General features: G+C 48.9%; 2 protein-coding genes across 2 annotated transcripts; both read right to left on the bottom strand.

Annotated features, from left to right (window-relative positions):
• Nucleotides 1-182: 182 nt before the first annotated feature.
• Nucleotides 183-3,837, bottom strand: LOC112347113 (putative endo-1,3(4)-beta-glucanase 2). The gene is made up of 3 exons (XM_024677454.1): nucleotides 3,697-3,837; nucleotides 1,000-3,145; nucleotides 183-739 (listed from the first exon to the last, which is right to left on the bottom strand). Exons 1-3 carry the CDS (start codon nucleotides 3,835-3,837, stop codon nucleotides 183-185), a joined length of 2,844 nt encoding a protein of 947 aa, XP_024533222.1.
• Nucleotides 3,838-3,941: 104 nt separating this feature from the next.
• On the bottom strand, nucleotides 3,942-6,554 carry LOC9650633 (putative pectate lyase 21). Its single transcript, XM_024677452.1, has 8 exons — nucleotides 6,510-6,554; nucleotides 5,846-6,082; nucleotides 5,571-5,715; nucleotides 5,158-5,500; nucleotides 4,885-5,095; nucleotides 4,742-4,810; nucleotides 4,401-4,619; nucleotides 3,942-4,345 (listed from the first exon to the last, which is right to left on the bottom strand). The coding sequence occupies exons 1-7, from the start codon at nucleotides 6,552-6,554 to the stop codon at nucleotides 4,410-4,412; spliced, it is 1,260 nt and encodes a 419-aa protein (XP_024533220.1). The 3' UTR covers nucleotides 3,942-4,345; nucleotides 4,401-4,409.
• Between the last annotated feature and the right edge of the window lie 6,506 nt (nucleotides 6,555-13,060).

Here is a 13,060-nt window from a genome sequence, read left to right as displayed (position 1 = left end):
ATTCAGGCAAACGTAGAAGAAGGGCGCATATTCTGCTCATGATCACGCAGCCAAGCCTATCCAAACTCCTGTTCACAACTTTTAGCAACAGATCGTTAAACCCTTGAACGATCTATACCTTTAAGGTCCTTAAACCCTACCTTTATACTACCTTTAGGGTTTGTTAAACCTTAAACCCCGCTCTAGAATGGTGTCTCTCCAACAATGTTTCCTCTCGGATAATAGTTGCAGCTCGCCACAAACAATCCATTTCCACAGCTCAGATACGCGCATCCGAGCTTCTGGGACCTCGACCAGACAACCTGGGTGTAATGCCCACACACCTCGCCACTCTTGCACTGGTTGCTCTCCGGATCGTAGAAGCGCTGCTCCGCCACCCACAGCCCCACGGCGTCGCTGGGTCTTCCGGGCCCGTACCACAGGTTCTCCCCGTACATGCCCCCCGAGTGAACCAAGTTCGTGCAGCCGGCGTCTCGCAGCCTGGACGCCCAGCCCCGAGCAAACTCGGCCAGGCTCGCGTCCCACGAGAGCGGCGGGACGTCTACCGCGGCCCTGGCGGCGTTGTGCGCGTCCAGGAACTCTTGATCGATGGAATTATCCTGCTGGAGGCTGGCCCGAATCGCAGCGCTGTAGCTGTCGGCGAGTCCGATGGTCATAGAGACAAGAGCAATCACAAGGAGCAATTCCATATTCTCGTAGGATTCTCGCGCATGGATCTGCCCGATTGCTGGAGATTGCGCTGATAGAAACTCTCGACATCGATCTTATAGGCACCCGATTCCTCGAGGTTTCTTCCAATTGCGCTGAGAGAGGAAACTTTCTTTCTTCCATTGCGCTGAGAGAAGAAACTTTCTACTCGAGGGAAACATGAAATTAGCGCGCAAATCCCCAAGATGCCGGAGTATATCCCGCTTGATTCGAATTCAAAGATTGGCGCGCAGCTCTTTTTACAACAGGTGTAATAGATAGTAGAAAGTAAAAACGATGAAAAAAGCTCCTACGTGATGCTGGGCCTCGTGTAAACCCACCACAACATATTGGACAAGGAATTCCCATCGTCAAACCTCTCCAGGAGCTCCACGTTGGCACGCGCGCGTGCCGGATCATACGTGGCCTGCACCGCCAGCGCGAACCCCCGCCACGTGTCGCTCTGCACCGCCGGCGACGCCCACTCGTACAGCTGCCGGTTGTAGTCCACGTCGTCGTACAGCGCCTCCGTGGCGGGCGTCACCGGTATGACCTGGATGCCGACGCGGCACTCGAGCACCGACGTGGCCGCGAACCACAGCGCAGTGTCCCGCTTGTTCGCCCACACCACGCCGCTCATCCGATTCTCGCGAACAAACTCCGGCTCGTAGAGATCGCTGTCGCGGCGGATGTGCCACAGCGATTTCGCGCCCAGCGCCTCGAATCCAGCGATGGCGCTGCCGGTGTTGGCGAGATCCTCGTCGCCGTAGGCTCGCCCCAGCAGCGCCGCCGCGTAGTAGGCGTTCACGGCCTCGCTGCTGCTCTCCTGGTTGCGCCCATCCGCGAACTCGGTCAGCCCGCCCGCCCAGGAGTGCATCACCCACGGATCGAAGTGGCGGAAGCGCGGGAAATTCGCGCGCGATGATCCGGAGCGCGGCGGCGCCGGGGACATGTAATCGCCCACCAGCGAGTAGAGATTCGTGCGGTAGCGCTCGCCCCAGCCGCGATCGAGCTTGGCGAGCACGGCGCCCGCGTAGACGAAGTAGCCCCAGTGGTAGTGGTGATCGTTGTACACTCCCAGGCCAAAGTCCGCGCCCGAGTCGAAAGCCCCGGCCTGGCTCACCAATCCACCCCACTGCCCATCGTAGACGATCGCGTTCCCCGCGTTGGATCCATCGAACCAGGGGCTGAGGTTGGAATCCAGGAACGCCGCCACCGCCGCCGCCTGGTCGGGAGCACCGATCTCCTCAGCGATGAGCGCCAGCCGCGCGGCGCGCGCCACCGCCTTGCCGAAGAAGTACGTCGAGGAGGTGTTGATCGGGCGGAGCGCCGCCACGTCGCGGGCGAGGGCCGCGCCAAGCCGCCCAGCTGCAGTGGGCTCGCGGATCCCCGCCACCGAGTGCCAGGCTATGGCGGCCATGGGCGCGCTGGAGTCGAGCTTCCAGAGGCTGCCCACCACGCCCTGGAGCTCGCCGTCGATGCTGGCGTAGCGGAGCTGGGGGAGCGGGCGCGCGCCGGCGGTGGCGTAGTCCATGGCGGCGCGGTGGAGGGGGAGCGCGAGGAGGAGGAGGTCGCCGCGGCCCTGGGTCTTGTAGGTGAAGGCCATGGAGGCGCGCGGCGCGGAGGAGACGGTGTCGATCGAGACCCAGGACGCCACCGCGTAGCAGCCGCTGTAGCGATCGAGCAGTGGCTCGGCGCTGGGGGTGGCGACGAGCGCGATGCGAAGAACGCCCGAGTACCCATCGCCGCTGGCCGAGAGCTGCTGCGCGGACCGATCGAGCTGGAGATGGATCGGCGCGGAGGAGTAGACGACCCACCTCTGGCCATTGGCGAGGAAGAGCGTGTGCTTGGTGGAGTCGGCGCTCCGGGAGAGATTGGCGATGGCGTGCGCGCTGGCGATGAGCGGCGTGGCGTCCGAGAAGACGAAGGAGACGTAGGGGCTGCCGCGGAGGAGGTGCGCGCGCATTGCCTGGCCGAGGGAGAGCGTCACGGTGAGGTCGTCGTGGTGGGAGACCTGGATGATGGGCGATGATGGCGATCGCGCGGAGACCAAAAGATCGTTGGCGTGGATCTGGGCGATCAAGGTGGGCGAGGCCTGGCGCTTGGGGTAGCCGATGGCGATGGAGGAGTTACCCGCCTGGATGGTGTAGGGATGGATGTACTCCGGCGAGGATCCCCTGTTGAGCACGAAGTTCTGCCAGAACTTGTTGGTGGGGAGGGGACGCTGCCGCGCGCGCGACGTCCATAGCCCGGAGCTCGGCTCGCCCGCCGCCACGTTCTGGACGGAGCGCTTGAACTGCTTGGCCACGGTGAAGAGGGAGTCGTCCTCCTCCCCCATCGCCACCATCGCCACCATCGCCAGGATCGCCGTGATCAGCAGGGAGTAGCGGACTAGCATCGCCACCAGCGCTAGCGGCGACGCCATCGCCATTGGATTGGAGCTCTCCTTCCTTGTTCTTCACTGGCGATCCGGATGGTGCTCGCGATCTGGACGAAATGTGGATGCGTAGCGAAACGCGGGAGCTCGGCAAGAAGGGATGGATCGATGAAAGAATCTCGATAGAGAGGAAGAAAGCGCGCGGAGAAAGAAAACGCTAGCTACTAGGCTAGCACTAGCTCGGCCTCGCTAGTGGAGAAAGAAAGCTAGCGCAGAAATTAGAATCTATGAATGGAGGAATCAATGAAAGGCATGAATTCTCACATGTGTGAAAGGAGCGACCAAAAAGAAACTAGAGAAAAGATCTGAGAGAGCTTACTTGGAAGACCTCGAGTTCTCACTTAGTAGCTCGCGAGCTTTAGAACTGATTGGAGAGAAACGCAAGGAATTTTCAAGGCCCCGAGTTTAATCAGTGGTGGTGGAATCAGCGGCCCTTGTTTCCCTCCCCAAATTTGGGGGAACACTGGAATCACTCACACCCGCTGCTTAAACTTAGCTAAGAAAAAAAAAAAAAAAAACCACCTTCTTTTGTGTGTAAGAATGAATCTCTATGTATGACCGCCATAGCCAACCGAGCTCCAGCGAGCCAACATTGGATACCGCCAGCCTTTTGCCTGAGACGCTGGTACCAACGAAACGATTTTCATGGCTCCGTGACAAGAGCCAAACCACTCCAAAACCAACCGTGTCACTTCTCGCTCGTCGTAGCTCATCGCCCAAAACAAAAGAATGGAAAAAAATTCACTGCTCCATTTTTCTTTTTCTTTGTTTTTTTTTTCTACTCGAAAGTTTGCTCACCAGAGTGAGAGAGCCATAGTAGTCAACCTGACACACAAGTTCTTTGTTAAGAAAAGATAGATAAACTTTTCCTACCATCTTCTTCACTCGGGTCTCTTTAACTTGGTCTTGGATGGAATCAATGGCTCGTTTCTCGCTTGGCTCGGTCCGAAGTTGGTCGAGATTTGGTCGATTCTTCGCGACCTGTGTTTTAGCGTACCTTCTAGAGCCGAGTAAAAAAAAAACGTAAATTCCAGTCTCACTGGAATGGGCGGTGGCTCTCAGGCTGCTCGCGTGAAGGAACCGACTCCAGAGTTCGTGAGCTCCACCATACCGTCCCCATGATCCGGCAGGCTTTTCCTTCTTCGGAATTTAGCTTCTCGTTGCGCAGTAAGACGCTTGGTGATGACAACGGTGGTGCTCATCAAAACGCGAGTCGCTTTTCTGCAATCAAACGGGAATTGATCGAGGCACTTATCGAAAAAGAAATCGAACTTACCTTGACGGACTAGCTGCCGGGAAGCGGTATGTTTTGCCACCCAGCCGTCTCCCTGATCACTCTGACAAGCTGCTTGCCTGCCGGTTGCACTTTGGGATTCACCGAGTAGTAATCTTCTGGAAGGAAGGCAGTGGAGTTTGCTGGGCCTTCGGCTCCATTGAGAAACACATCTCCATCAGAGCTGATGCTGCCAGCAACGGCTATATCACTATCGGGAGCCTGGAACAAAAAGGGGCAAAGATTAAAATACGAGATTGACAGGGAGAAAGGAGAAAAAGTTGAGTGGCTTTCATGCCCAAAAGAGAAAAAGACAGTCAAGGACATGGGCCGCGATGCGTCACCTTTTCAATAAAATAGTCGAAAGCACGCTTGCTGGTTCCGGCCTCATAAACGTTGTGCTCCGAGACAATCTGCCAGCATTTACCAGAAAAAAACGAGGATGAAGTTAAGCGTGATGGAATAAGATCAGATCAGACCAGAGCACCTGAGCTTCCACGCTAGCGCGAACACCATACACCCCCCACTCCCGAAAGTAGTTGTTGTAAAGATGGACTTTCGCGAATCTCACTCGAGGATGTCGTTCTTGCGTCTGATCAAAGTAACAATGGTGGATTGTAACTTTAATGTTTCTATCCCCGACGTGACGAGGATTGGCACTGATAAGCATCGTTTTTTTGTGCCGATAAAAGTGACATCTGCAAAAGAGAACGAAAGGGAAAGACCCAGTAAAAAACTTGCGTGGACTTCTTCGAGTTACCTGGAAACCGTCACGCGAGTGCTCCGTCTCGTGATGTCAATGAGGCCGTCATTGTAGTCCGAGAGCGTGCAGCGATCGATCCACACGTCTTTGGCGTCAGCGACAATTGTGATGGCATCGCCGCGGCCTCGCTCAAACTCGAGATTGTTTACGATGACATGCTCGCAGCTCTGCAGGAGCAGACCGTTTCCAGTGATTTTGATCCGTTGGCCGCGGCCATCGATCGTCTTGTGGGACGTGACTCTGAGCGGGGACGCTAGAGAAATTGTTCCTGAAACGTTAAACACAACCCAGAGTGGCTCGTCTCGAGCAGCAGCATAACGAAGACTTCCAGGACCGTCATCTATAAAAGCACAAGCACGGGAACACGAGCTAAGAAACACTCCATGAAAGCTTTCATTTCCGTTTCTTACCAAGGAGATTGGTGACGGAATAAGTATCGCCTTCGAGGCCACCGATCGAAGCGGCACCAAATCCTTCCGCTGCTCCTGCCAGTCCCCGAAGCGTAGCATCGACACCATGGTAAGGTGGTGGAGGAGCTCCACCGCCTGAGGCGATCTAAAAGCATAGGAAAGTAAAACTTAGAGCAAATGCTACACTTGCTACCTGGAAAAGAAGCACCAAGGCAACAAAACACACGCGCATGACGAAGAAGAATGAAAGCACGCAAGCACAAGAAAGAAAGAACGAGCGAACCTTGTAGAAGGAGAAGAAGTAGAAGAGCGTCGCGCTTGTCCAGGCGCCACTCGTGCGTTTCTAGCGGCGCTGAGCACGCAAGGGCGATCACTCCATCTCTGCCGCCGATTACCGGGTGATCGCCGCTCCACGCCGATGATGCTGGCGCCAGCGCCGCAGCGATCTCGCGTGATCGCGCCCAGACAAGCGCCTTGGAACACGCTACATTCGATCCACATTCTCCCGCGCCCTAAAAGAAAATGGATGGAGCAAACTCCGAGATCAAATGTAAGGACAAGGAGAAGGTAACTTTCCTCACAGCTCTCCACTGGTGCACTGATCCACCTAAAATGCAAGATGGATATAAGGAGGATGGTGGTAAGCTTTAAGCACGAAAGTTTTAAGTTCGCTTAGTTTTCTTTGCTAACTCAAAAAAGAGTGCCTTCTTAAAGCGATAAAGTGCATTATAAATTTAATCAAGTATTTAATGCTTTTATCAAACACCTATAATCTTTCCCTTTTCCTCTAGTAGTTTCTGGTTGTCGAGTACAAGAGGAAATGCCGAACAATGAATACAGGAATACTCTTCTACATTTTCATTGTTTATTTTTTCTTTCTTTTTCTTTTTAATCTGAAGAAGCGAATCATCAAAGGGTCAAAAGGCAGCATCGAAAAACTTTGTTAGCAGCAGAGTTCTGCAACGCCAAGTCCTTCTCAGCCATCTGCGAGAAGAGGGAGGCCCTAATTAGGGCTTCTCTTTTCTCATCCACGACAGTGGATACATTGGTGGCGAATGCAACGTAAATTATTTAACCATTAAGAGTTGGTCAAGAAAGTGATTATAATCTTGTTGAGAGCTATAATAATAGATACACATCCTCATTGTACCAGGTGAGGATGTCATATGAAGAGATAATATAATGTTTCAAGGTGTAGGAGCTTGCTAGATCTTGCAAAGCTGTGTAGAGCTTGATTCTTGCATGCTTGAGCAAGCACTGAGGGAGTTGATAAAAGTGATGCAATTGCTTTACTCTCTATAGCTGGATCTGGAGAGATTTGAGCAGCAAAAACCTCTATGAGCGTGGACCATGATCATTGCATTCTAGCATTCAAACGTGTGACAAAATGGTCTGCCACCTTTTCAAAGATCTCTCTAGCTTTGCGCACTCTCAAACATGGAGTGACTGCCTCACAATCCAATCTACTCCCACGATGTATTTGTGAGCCATCCAGTTATCCTTTCATTTGGAGTGCTTGTTCAAACACTTAGCTGGAGCAGTAGCTTTATCTGAAATTGTTTTTTAAACTTAAATTGTTTTTTCCACGGGTAAAAGTTAGAAAATAAAACTAATTTCCCTCAGGTAAACAACAGAAAATTAATTTTAGCCATTGATCGTATTAAACATTCAATCTAGCCCATCCAAAAATAATATTCTTGGAATACTCTCAAACACTCTAAAAGAAAGAGATTTTTTACAGAATTTTACTTTTAATTTGAATTCATTTTTTCCTCAGGTAAAGTAAAATGGTTTAAGGGTTATAAAGACCACAAATTAATTTTAGTCATTGATCATATAAGAGAACCATATAAATCATACTCAAAATTTATAAAAAATAATAAATTTATTTTATTTTATTTAAGTTTTTTCTCTTGTTTTTTATCTTAGAAAATTACTAAGTAAAATATAATATACAATTAAACCACATCACAAAAATTCTATCTTGGGTTTATTGTTGCATAAATATTTCTTAAAACATTTTTAATAAATAATATTAAATATTATAAAACATTTAAATAATAGAAGCTATTATTTTCTTTTTATTTTTTATTAGTTTATTTTTAACTATATAAGCTTACAATATATATATATGTATGTATATCTATATGTATATATATGTATATATATGTATATGTATATCTATATGTATGCATATGCATACACATATACATATACATACATATACATATACATATGCATATATATATATACATATATATATATATATATATATACACACATATATATATACATACATATATATATATATATATACATATATACATACATACATACATATATACATATATATACATATACATATACACATATACATATACATATACACATATACATATACATATACACATATATACATATACATATACACATATATATATATACACATATATATATATATACACACACATATATATATATATATATATATATATATATATATATATATATATATATGTGTGTGTGTGTGTGTGTGTGTGTGTGTGTGTGTGTGTGTGTGTGTGTGTGTGAGTGCTTGTAATATGGAAAGGGAATACAGAAATGTGCATATCAATTAGCCCAAAAACCCTAGCTTATATATAGGAGCGAGTGGTCCAGATTGAAACCAATCTGATGGCTACCAAAATCCCACTATGCTAATATTAGTATACGGCATCGTAACCGTACAGTTGGCCCTCACATCATCCCCTCCTCTCGGGATAATGGAAGATCATCAGAGTTCTCTTGAAGATGGGCCGGGATCCGGAGGAACGTCAGGAGGAGGCATCGGTGGATCTGTAGGTGGTATTAACTCCTCCTGATCCCTTTGTACCAAGCGTTTTAGCCGCTGCACATGCACAATCTCTGGAGGATCAGCCTGCTGAACATCATGCCGAACCTCATAAACTTGTGGTCCAATTTGTTGCAACACTCGATACAGTCCTTTCCATTGCGCAAGAAGCCCCTTAGATAAACCATGTACCGTAAGATGGGGAAAACGGACTAACACCAAATCATCCACTTTGTACTCCGCAGGTAGACGATGATAGGAGTTGTAGCACCGTTGTTGTCCCACTTGTACGCGGCCTAAGTGTTTGGCAGACTCTGCTCGGACAAGTGGAAGAATGCTCGTCAAATACTGATCCCATGATCTAGCATCGGCAGCACGTGGCAATCGCGAAGGTAAATCCAGCTCCATTGGTAATATTGGATCATGACCATATAGGAGTTTATATGGTGAAGCACCAACAGAACTCTGCACCCCTGTAACATATGCATACCGAAGAGACGGCAAATAACCATCCCAATCCGAATGCTGAAAGTTCACATACTTCGCAATCATCCCTTTGAATGTCCAAACAAGCCGTTCCACCAGACCGTCTGATTGTGGATGATAAGTACTCGTGAAAGTGTGGCATATCCCCAACTGAGACGTCAAAACATGAAAGGCCTCAGCCATAAATGCGGGACCATTATCCGAAAGAATCCGCTCTGGACAAGAATGCTGGAACACCACTCGATTGAGGAGGAAGTATCCAACAGTAGTTGCAGAGGCGCTAGCAAGAGCACCAACTTCCACCCAACGAGTCAAGTAATCAGAAGCAATAATAACATACTCATTGCCAGCAGTCGACCGTGGAAAAGGTCCCATAAGATCAAACGCCACTAACTCAAACGGACGGGAAACCGCAATTGACTCCAACCGTCCTTCCGCAGCACGAGGGGGAGTATTACGAGCTTGGCACCAAACGCAGCTACGCACATACCGGATAATATCACGCCGCAGCTCCGGCCAATAGAAAGACCTGCGCAGCTTCTTGGTGACACAACGGTGTCCCATATGCCCACCTAGAACAGGAGAATCATGGTAGGCATGGAGAAACCGCGGAATAAACACCGAAGGCACCACCAGCCGTAAATGATCCTCAGGATCAGTCCCCACAAAAGTGATGCAGGATTTTCAAACCCATCTCGAAGCCTCTGAATCCACGGCTCAATCTTTTGAGCCTCGCGAACCTCATCAAGAGAAGGTAGATCTTGCTCTGCACCTTGTGGACACTAAACGTCAAGGACAGCAACCACCGACGGCACAGAATCCTCATCTAGAAAATCCACAGATGCTGGAACAACAGGTTCGTCAGAAACATGAGAAGTGAGTAAAGAAGGAAGAGGAGCTCGAGAAAGGGCATCAGCATCAGCCATAGAACTCCCTGGGCGATGAACAACATCGAAATCATATATCTGAAGCTTCAAAGCCCATCGAGCCGTACGACCAACCAGGTTCTTCCGCTTCAATAATGAAGTAACAGCAGCATGGTCACCTTCAAGTAACGTCCAAGAACCATGTAGATAGGCATGAAGTTTCTCGAAACCCCAGACTGCTACTAAACACTCCTTCTCCGTCGTGGAGTAATTCATCTCTGCTGGTTGTAATGTACGGCTTATATATGCAATGGGATGGCGCTGACCCGGCACACTTGAGATCTCTTGCATCAACACACCTCCGAGACCAATCTCAGAAGCATCCACGTGCAAAATAAAAGGTCGAGTGTAGTCAGGATATGCCAAAACCGGAGGAGTCGTCAATAGTTCTTTGAGATCCACGAACGCTCGCTCACAATCCGGAGACCAGATGAAAGATGACGTTGATGACTTCAGCAACGCTCGCAATGGTGTAGTGCGATCGGAAAGATGATCCACAAAACGACCGAGATACTGCACCTTACCCAAAAAGTGCTGCACATCATTCACACACTTCAGAGTAGGGAACTTTAGAACAGCCACAAGTTTATCAGGATCAACTTGCAAACCCTCACGAGAAATATGGTACCCAAGATAAGTTGTGTCCTTGGACCCAAACACGCACTTTGACCGCTTCAGCTTTAAACCAACGTCGCATAGCCGATCCAACACTTTACAAACATCACAAACGTGCTCCTCCCACGTCCCCTCCGAGTGGATCAAGACATCATCAATGAAGTCAGCAGTCACCTCCGGCATATCGCAAAGAACCTCGTCCATCATCCGCTGGAAAGTTGCTGGAGCATTGTTCAAACTAAACGGCATCACCAAGAACTCGTACAAACCAAATGGTGTACGAAAAGCAATCTTAGGAATATCTTCTTTGGCCATCGGTACTTGCCAATACCCAGAAGCAAGATCTAGCTTGGTGAACTAACGACTTCGCCCCAGATGATCCAAGAGACCAGCAGTGTGAGGAAGAGGATACACATCTGGGATCGTCACTTCGTTTAACAGACGATAGTCGATGCAGAAACGAATACTCCCATCAGGCTTCATCACAAGATGAGGTTCACATGCCGGAGGACTCTGCGACTTCTGAATAACACCCTTCTCCAGCATTTCCTTGACGTTTGCTCGTAAAATCTTGATCTCCTTAGGTGACCGACGACGAACAATAACCTTGATTGGACAAGCATCCCCGGTTGGAATCGGATGACGTGTGGCAATCTTGGCCCCAGACGATAAGTCAAATTCAAAGAGATCAGAATACTCCTTCATGAGCCAGTCAACTGCTTCAACACAAAGATCGTCGGAGGATCGGAAAAGGGAAAAGCAGAACAAGATGGAAACACAAAAGGAAAGAGTGGGGGAACAAAAGTAATGGAAGCAGAGGTAGAAGTAAAGGGACGAAAAGGTATGGAAGTGAGAGGAATGGATGAAACATAAGGAAGTATGAGACAAGGGGGAGAAGCCTCAAAGTCACACTTGGCATGATTGCGCTGCAACCAATCCATACCAAGAATGAGGTCAAAAGCTTGACTCGGCACCACCCGCAACGGCTGCAACTCAAGCTCGAGATCGCCCACACGCACAACCAGGTCCACCTCATCCCGTGCACATGCATGTGTACGGCCGTTGCCATAAAGAATGTAAACTGGTTCCGCCGCACCACGCAAGTGTAAACGACAACATGTGGCAACAGGTCGAGCAATAGAAGATAAACTCGAACCTATATCAACCAACACGGAGAGAATAATAGGAGACCTCTTGTTATAAAAATGAGCTTGGAAAGTAAACACTAGATGAACCGGTGCCGAGTGAACCCCTTGATGATACTCCCGAAATAAAGATGGAGGGGTCACTAACTTATTCGCGCAAGGTCCCTCCGTTACTCGCGCAACTCCTCGTTTCCTGGATGCATCTCGGTGTCCAGACCTTCCACTACAGCAGCACCCACGGGACATTGCTGACGCCAAGGTCTCCACCCAGGAAATGGAGGTCACCAATCCGGAAAATGACGGCAACACTGATAAGTATGACCAACTTCATCACACGCCCAGCAGCGAATATCACGGCCACGACCACGTCCTCGCGCTTGTCCTTGGACTCGAGCAGCAGCAACATCAACCTCCATTGGAACAGGACCATCACCCATAGGAAGTGGAGCGGAAGGACGTGCAGCGAGAAGTGGAAGAGGCGACGTCTCATAACGTTGTGCTAAACGAAGAGCATCGTCAAGGGTGGCAGGAGCAAGTGCATGCACAAGTCCGACAAAATTTTGACGAAGTGCTGGCCACAACATTCCTAGCTTGATCCACTCTGGCATATTTGGCTCCGCACAAAGCAAAAGACTTCGGAAACGAATGCCAAATTGCATCACCGACTCAGATGGCCCTTGGCAAAGACGATGCAATTGTTGGAAAGCATCATCACAATTATCGGCATGTCCGAAGGTGCATTTGAAGACTTCCGGGAGAACACTCCAATCCCCATGAGTGGCTGTGCTCAAACCATTGTACCACTGCAACGCCGTCCCTTGGAGACACATGGGAAACTCACGCAACCGTCGAGCATCATCCCAAGAAGTGATCAAACCATGAAGTGATCAAACCAATGGTATACATCATCCCCAGGATTCCCACGAAAGAACTCTGGCCGAACGCGAGGATTGGCACCAAGAGCAGGAGGAGTTGGACCACGTGCCGTGAATGCCGCCATCAATTGAGTTTGGTTGTTCAATTGCAAGCGCATAACATCAAGCAATTGGACCAACTGTTGCTCGAGAGTCAAAGGAGGAGATTGCTGATCTGCCATGAAGACGAATGAAAAAGAAAAAGAAGAGAAATGACAAAAAGCTAGAAGGAAATGGTAGATCTAGACAATGCAAAAAGCTAGATCTAAACCAAAATCCTGAAAGGAAAGAACAAAAAGAAGGAAATGGAAAAAACTAGATCTAAACCAAGATCCCAAATCCAAGCACTCCTCAAGGACAATCAAAGGTGCCTCTCACCTCCACCAATGTGAGTGCTTGGAATATGGAAAGGGAATACAGAAATGTGCATATCAATTAGCCCAAAAACCCCAAAAACCATATAGGAGCGAGTGGTCTAGATTAAAACCAATCCGACGGCTACCAAAATCCCACTATACTAATATTAGTATACGGCATCGTAACCGTACACTTGGCCCTCACACATCCAAAAATA

The sequence above is a fragment of the Selaginella moellendorffii genome, unplaced genomic scaffold, assembly GCF_000143415.4.
Source record: "Selaginella moellendorffii unplaced genomic scaffold, v1.0 SELMOscaffold_19, whole genome shotgun sequence".
Taxonomy (NCBI): Eukaryota; Viridiplantae; Streptophyta; class Lycopodiopsida; order Selaginellales; family Selaginellaceae; genus Selaginella; species Selaginella moellendorffii.
This window is presented reverse-complemented; position numbering and strand designations above follow the sequence as displayed.